The sequence below is a fragment of the Ursus americanus genome, chromosome 22, assembly GCF_024610735.1.
Source record: "Ursus americanus isolate L20-20 chromosome 22, mUrsAme1.1.p, whole genome shotgun sequence".
In the NCBI taxonomy this organism is placed as follows: domain Eukaryota; kingdom Metazoa; phylum Chordata; class Mammalia; order Carnivora; family Ursidae; genus Ursus; species Ursus americanus.
The window spans coordinates 23385500-23392913 of NC_142148.1; the positions used below are offsets into that span (position 1 = coordinate 23385500).

The window sequence follows — 7414 nt, forward strand, 5'->3', positions numbered from 1 at the left end:
CGGTGACTGACGAGAGCCATAAAATTTTTTATACCTTTTCATCTGCTAACTCAATTTTGGGGAACACACTATAAGAAAAAAATAGAAAAAATGAAGTGATTACTAAAGAGATGTTTATAATAACACTATTTTAACAGTGAAATTGGAAACAACCCAAGAGCCCAACAATTATTTTTTATTAATAATATTTTTATTATGTTAGTCACCATACAGTACATCCCTAGTTTTTGATGTAAAGTTCCATGATTCATTACTTGCATATAACACCCAGTGCACCATGCAATACATGCCCTCCTTAATACCCATCACCAACAGTTTAAAAAAAAAAAACCTGATGAAAACTAGTAATACTAGTAGTAATACAACAGAATACTAAATGGCCACTAAAGAGACAGAAAATGGGAGGTGGCATCTTAGTGAATGCCATTCCTGTACCAGGCACTGGGCTAATCTCACTGAATCTTTTTGTCAAAAAGATTTTATTTTTAAGTAATCTCTACATGCAAGGTGGGTCTCAAACTCAAAACCCCGAAATCAAGAGTCACATGCTCTATTGACTGAGCCAGCCAGGTGCCCCTCATTGCATCTTTTTTTTTTTCATATTAAAACACTTATAATTGAAGTATTTTTATTTTAAGTACAATGGGTTAGCATTAAAGTAGGTATCCTGTATATCTGCAGTTAAGGTAGGTATCTTGGATGACCCATTCAAAGAAGCTTACTTAATCCAACTTAATGAAGTCTATATCCTTCATGTACTGACGGAAACGCTGGCAGCCCATAATGAGGCTGTATTGGCCAATCAGACCACGCTGTTTTGAGCACAGGCAGCAAGGAGAACCCTGGCCAAACTTCCTAAGATGGCTCCAGAAAAGCTGCTGGGACCCATCTTGCTCTCTCAGATGCAATGAGGCAAAAGGCCTCATTAAATTTTTATATGGCCCTATGAAGTACACATCAATTATCCTAATTTTATAGATAAGAAAACCAAAGCTCAGGAAACAGAGAAAACTCTCCCAAGGACCACACAGCTAGAAACCAGTATACAAAATCAGATATGTTGTTACAACTACATCGAGTACATGTATATACTCAAAAATACTTTTAAGTGATAAGAGTAGGCATAGATTATGTAAAACTATTTATGAACCACATTTATTTATTTATTTATTTTTTTAAAGATTTTATTTATTTATGTGACAGAGAGACAGCCAGCGAGAGAGGGAACACAGCAGGGGGAGTGGGAGAGGAAGAAGCAGGCTCGTAGCGGAGGAGCCTGATGTGGGACTCGATCCCGGATCACCAGGATCACGCCCTGAGCCGAAGGCAGACGCTTTAACGACTGCGCTACCCAGGCGCCCCTATGAACCACATTTATGCGTATCAATAAGGATGAAGAAAACTGAGTTTTATGATCGCTTAGTTTTGTTTTGTTTCGGTAGAGGTGTTGAAATCTGGATGTTCTGTTGACACACGTTCTAAGTACAGAAGAAGTTCAGAAGATTAAAAGATGAGCATGGACTGAATGATCAGGGAATGCTGTGTGGAACTGGTGGAGTTTGACTAGGTAGAGAGGAGCAGAAGGAAATGGGCAAAGGCAAAGAGATGGAAAAGAAACCTTTGTGTATCCAGTGTATCAATGAGAACAACTTATCTAGAATAAAGGGTGTGGTAGGGAATAGCAAAAGTTAAGAATAGAGGGGTGGGGTGAAGCTAGTTACCCAGACCTTGAAAGAAAGGCAGAATTTTAATTTGAAATTGGAGGAAACAGAGAAATATTGGAAGTTTTTGAAGTGACATATGAAAGCAATGTTTCCAGGTATCAATCTAATAGTGTTTATTTTAGATAACTCTGTGAGAGAGATTGAAGGTGGGTGAGACCAGGGGACAGGAGAACCAATTAAGAGGCTGCTTCCTTGAATTAAAAGGTTCTTTGGGAATGGAAGAAAAGGTAATCAGAGACATTTTGAAAGAGTATTTAACAGAATTTGGTGAAAGACAGACTGTGAGGTCAGGGAAGAGGAAGAATATAGCTATCAGGAGTATAGATTCTGTGGTCAAGACTACCTTAGTTCAAATCCCAGATCCACTGCTTTGTAGCTTTGTGACCTTGTACAAGTTAGTTAACCCCTCTATGCTTCAGTTTTCTTCTTTGTATAATGGGGATAACAGTCTCTACATCAAATCAAACAGAATTTGTCCTCAGTAAGCAATAAATAATATTAAATGAGATATACAGATAGAAAAGATCTATCTGTGGTTGACAGATCTTATTAGAGGAGAGGATGATGAAAGATTTAGTTTGGGATACTGCCATTGACAGGGATTAGAAAATTAAGGGGAGAGCAGGTTTGGGAGGGAAAATTGGTCACAGTCATGTTAAATATGGTATAACATCAAGGTGTGTGAATAAAATGGTCTACAGACCTATGAAATTTGGGACCAGAGCATAAGTGGGATCCTGGGCCCAGGGCTAAATATACAGACGTTATTACTGTAGAAATAGTTGTAAACAGATGAACTCATGATGGGGAAAAAATACAGAGAAGGAAGAGAAAGGAAAACAGGTCTGAGGATTCACACTTGGACACTGCCTGTAACAATGAACCATTCTACACTTGATTCAATCCTGTCTTGCATTACTCAGTAATCGCTTTTTCCATGTTGTTCTTATTGTTATCAAATTAACCACCATTTATTGAATTGTGCATCAGGCACTCTACAATGCACACCTATCACCTGCTTTGGACCTCAAACAAACCTAGAAGCAAGTATTATTAGCTGTATCTTATAGATGAAGAAAAGGAATCTCAAACAGGTTTAAAACTCTGCTTAAGACCGTGCAGTGAATGAGTAGTAGAGCCAGGATCTAAATCTAGATTTTTCTGGGTTTGATTCATTGCCCATGCTTATCCCACTGCCAAACATAATGCTGCCTCCCAACTCGGGTACAGTTTTGACCCCTTATGCTGACCGAGGGCAAGAGCAAAGAATTTTCCTTACACATTATTAAAGACATGGGCCTATCTATCAGAATTTCTGAGTTATTACGATCCCAGCCTAACTTAAAAAAAAAAAAAGTGGCATTTTAGTGACTTGTTCGGTCTTACATTGCGTAATTTTCACTGCGATTTCTGAAACATGAAAAACACATCTGGGACTCCGTTACTCCTGGGGACCCCAGGATGGGAACCAGACCAGTTACTGACCCTCAACAGTGGAGACTAAGTCACAGGGTAAAAGGTGTCAGGAGGCAACAGCTGACTTGGCGCGAAAGGGAGCAAAGTTCTGTGGCTCTCCTCCCCTCAAAGGCGCCCCTTCACCTCTGAGAACCAGTCCTTTCACGTTAGGAACTCTCCTTCTCTCACGGAACTTTCACTATCCTTAAGGAAGCCCCATCTCCTCACGAAACCCCCAAGTCGCCAAGGAACTCTTCAACTCCTAGGGTACCCTCATCTCCACACAGAACCCTCCTTCTCCCCATAGAATCCCCATATCCTCCCGGAGCTCCTTTTCCATCTCCTCCAAGAACCTCCTCATCTCTTCACAGACCCTTCAACCTCCCAAGGGAAACCCCAACTCCGCCAAGGAACCCCGATCTCCTCACGAAACCCTCGTTCCCCACGCCACGCGCCCAATTCCTCACTCGTCTGGAAACCCCCACTTCTCTCCTCATTGACCCCGCCCAGGGCCGCCCGGGCCCGGCCTCACCTCGCGGCTGCTCCACTGAGCGCCGGTACAGCTCGCGGTAGCGCTGCAGCGACGGGACGTGCGCGGAACGGCGGACCTCGGGCGGCGGAGACCAACTCCGCACCCGGTTCCGGGCTCCAGCCTCCTCCCGCTCCGCGCTCCCGCTGCCGCTTCGGCCCCGCTCCTCCGGAAGCCCCATCACGTCAAGTTCCGAGCGCTGTAGGAGCTTTCACTGTCGCTCCTGGCGCCCAGGCGGGGAAAACAGCCTGGCCGAGGGGCGGGGCCTTACGGGAGGAGGAGAGACCGGGTCGGAGAAGGCGTGGCGTAGGCAGACCCGGCTGCGGAAGGTCTGGAGGGGGGGAGCCACGCCCGATGGGGGCGGGACCAGGGTTCGCAAAGACAGACCAAGGGAAAAGTCCCGCATTGCTTGAGGGTTGGGGGCGGAGCTGACTGAGGAAGGGGTGGGGCCGTAGAGTGAGAGCAGAGGGGGCGGGGCCGGGCCTGACAGGAGAGGACGGAATCTTGAAGGGGAGGGGCCAGGCGTGACAGTAGAGGAGGTGGGCCATCTCCCGTCATGGAGTGACGGGGAGTGGCGAGGATGGATGTGACAGGAGAGGAGGCTGGATCATGGAGTGACCATGGTCGGGTTGGGTCTAGGAGTGACAGATGAAAAGTTGGGTTAGGGCGGGGCTCGAGCGGGAAAGAACTGGGCAACCGAGAGGAGTTGAATCAGGCCCATAATGGAGCCGCCCCGTGATCTGATTGCACAAGCCTAACTATCACCCCACCGAGTTTGAAAGCCAGGTGGAGTAGGGTCCTTTGTGGATGACACCCGCCCCCTCAGAACTATTCCCCAATTCTCAGTAAACCCCTCCCTTTTGTCCCCAGGAAAAACTCCTCCCACGACGCCGAGAGCACAGCCTGGGGACAGGATGCCCTCTCTGCTAACCTTGGGACCAGCTCAGATTTTCTCCCACCCCTGAAGATATGTCTTTACTCTCTCTACCTCCACAAATTTCCACCCAGATCTAAAGTAAAAAACTCCAGTGAAGACGAGGAGGCGCTTCAGGTCTTTGCTACTAAACCCCCTTCTCATTACACAAATGGTAAACTCAGGGAAAGGAAACAATTTGTGCAAGGTCACGGATCAAACAACAACCAGGTTAGGGCCAAACCTTGGTCTCCTGACTTACCCTCATCAGGCTGAAGGTAACATTTCTAAAATACTAAAGTCTATGCAAAAGAGGAAAAATTTCGCACACCCTTCTTTCCTTCCCAATCTCTTGATTTCACCAAGAACCCCTCTCACCTGCCACAACTGGGTTCAATTACTTCTGGCTTCCCTCCAACCTTTCCACTCCAGAAAGGAGAGGCCAGGCAGGACCCTCCATCTCCCACTTGCATTCACTAGCAAGAAGCCCCCCCCCCATCAGTTCACAGAATAGTGTATCTAAGCAGGAAAGCTCCTTAGATAACTAACTCCAAGAGTGCTTCTGAGGGTCAAAGCAGGCAGTCCCCACCTCCTGAAGCCTACACAGGGCTTGTGACCCCATCTGGCCCAGGCTTTCTTCCCACCTTCTCCCTTATTCTTTGTTCAGCTACCACAAGCCCAGCACACCCTAAAACAAAACAAACAAAAAAAAAAAACAAAAAACAAAAAACAAAAAACAAAACAAAACTCTCCATGGTCAGACCTATTATCCAGAGCCTACCCAATCCTGAAGGGAGAGTCTCAAGGCTCTGAAGGGGTACAGACCTCATGGAGTGGACATGGACCCCACTGAGGAGACAGAGATTTCATCAAGAAGGCATTAACTGCACCGAAGGGGCACACACTATACTGAAGGTACTCCATTAAGGGAATTCCATTAAGGGAGCACAGATCTTGTTGAGGGATCTCAGATCTCAATGAAGGGCTATGGACCCTGCTAATAGGGCATAAATGGCATTGATGGTCTCTGATTCTACTGAGGGGACATGGACTTCCTCCTGGGAGATACAGAAGATATAGACTTTGCTAAAGAGACATGGACCCCACTGAGGGGACTCAAACCCCACTAAGGGGCCCCTCACTACACTGAGGAAATGGATACCACTGAAGGAGCACTGACCTCACTTAGTGGAGACAGGCCCTACGTGTGTGTGGGGGGGGGGGGTCAGACTTCACTAAAGCATAACAAGCCCTACAGACTTCAATGAGGAGTTAGGAACCTCTCTGTAGGGAGGAAGGCACAGGCAATGGGTACGTAGTCCTAGTATAGACAGTCATTCTCCTTCCCTTCTCCCCTCCTCAGGCTCCAGCTCTGGGCAGCCTCTCCACCCTCTCTTCTCTCCCCAAGCCCTTCAGCTAAGTCCTAAAGCTGTTCTCAATACGCTGCTGCCTCCTGCAGTCTACAAGTGGCACTGCAGCTGCTGGGCCCATAGTAGATTTTCAAGCCCTCCTGGTTATTATTACCTCTGAGCCTGACTGGGTTTGGGGAAGGAGAGAATGTGTGCCCAGGGGCTTGACCAGTCCCCTCCCTATGCCTGTGGACTGTTATAGAAATTTGGGCAAGAGTCCTCACAAGAGAGGGAGCCGCCCCCCATCCTTAGAGATGGGGTAGTAATGCAAACTATAGTGTAGCTGGAATTCCTCAGGGTGGGAAGAGAATGGATTGGATTGGATTGGATGAGATGAGAACTCGAGATTAAGGAAATAATAATAACAATAATCATAATTATGACATTTATTAAGTAGGTGCCACGTCCTATACTAAGCACCTTCCAACATGTTACTTAATCTTTCCAACTATCTAAGACAAATACTATTATTTTCTCCATTTTACAGATGAGGAGACTGATACTCAAGGAGATTAAATGTCTTGCCTAATATCGCAGTTTGTAAGTGGTAGCAGAGGGAATAGAACCCAAACACCTAGACTACAGAGACCCATTCCTCTCCCATTTATTACCCCCCCCACACACACACACACACTCCATCCCACTCCTGCCATACCACAACCACAGTTATTTCTCTCTCCAAGTGTCCTTTCTGGAACCAAATCAAAACCTCTTACAATGATGGTAAATATCCAGATTCCAGAGACCCCATCCCAGCCTATAAATCATGGTCTCTAGAGTGGAATCTGGGGATCTGATTTTAGAGATCCTAATACAAACTCAACTTTGGACTCACTGTCCTATCCTGATAGGTCAGGGGTTCCAGAAGGGGTTGATTGAAAGAGGAATCTGAGAAGTGCTGGGGGTGGGGGGAGAGATCTGATGTCCGAGGAGAGACATCCGAGGAGGTGTTCTAAGTGAAGAAGCAATCTGGGGATGAAGCAGGGGTGGGACTGGAGGGGTGTGTGTGTGAAGACGGAGTCTCTGGAAAGAGGGGTCTGGGGTCGGAGGAGGAGTCTGAGATCAGAGAAGGATCTAGGAGTCCAGAGAGGGGTGTGGGGTCCGAAGCCAAGTTTGCGGTCCGAGCTTGGGATCAGAGACAGGATCGGGGGTCGAGGCCACGTTTGCGGTCAGTGGACGGGTCTGTGGGCTGAAAAGAGGGTCTGGGGTCTGAGGAGGATTCTAACTAAAACTGGAAGGAGGAAGGGGTTTGGCCCCTGGGTTGCATAAAGTGTCCCAAGCCACTAAAGTCGCGCTTGCGGCGATCTTCTCCACCCCTCCCCCCAGCCTGCGCGCGCTCTTCAGGGCCCGCCCCCCAGGTTCTCGGTCCACTAGGCACACCGCC

At 47.0% G+C, this 7414-nt stretch overlaps 1 protein-coding gene and 1 pseudogene across 2 annotated transcripts in view; both read right to left on the reverse strand.

Annotated features, from left to right (window-relative positions):
• Window positions 1-3968, reverse strand: part of ACSS2 (acyl-CoA synthetase short chain family member 2) — a 45486-nt gene extending 41518 nt beyond the window's left edge. The window contains exon 1 of one of the 2 annotated variants that reach the window (XM_045806205.2): window positions 3712-3968. In XM_045806205.2, coding sequence (XP_045662161.1) covers window positions 3712-3889 — 178 coding nt within the window. In that variant the 5' untranslated portion in view covers window positions 3890-3968. The remainder of the gene's footprint in view (window positions 1-3711) is intronic. The other variant, XM_045806215.2, reaches the window with a different exon arrangement.
• On the reverse strand, window positions 149-3703 carry LOC123798119 (small ribosomal subunit protein uS14 pseudogene; annotated as a pseudogene).
• Window positions 3969-7414: the final 3446 nt, after the last annotated feature.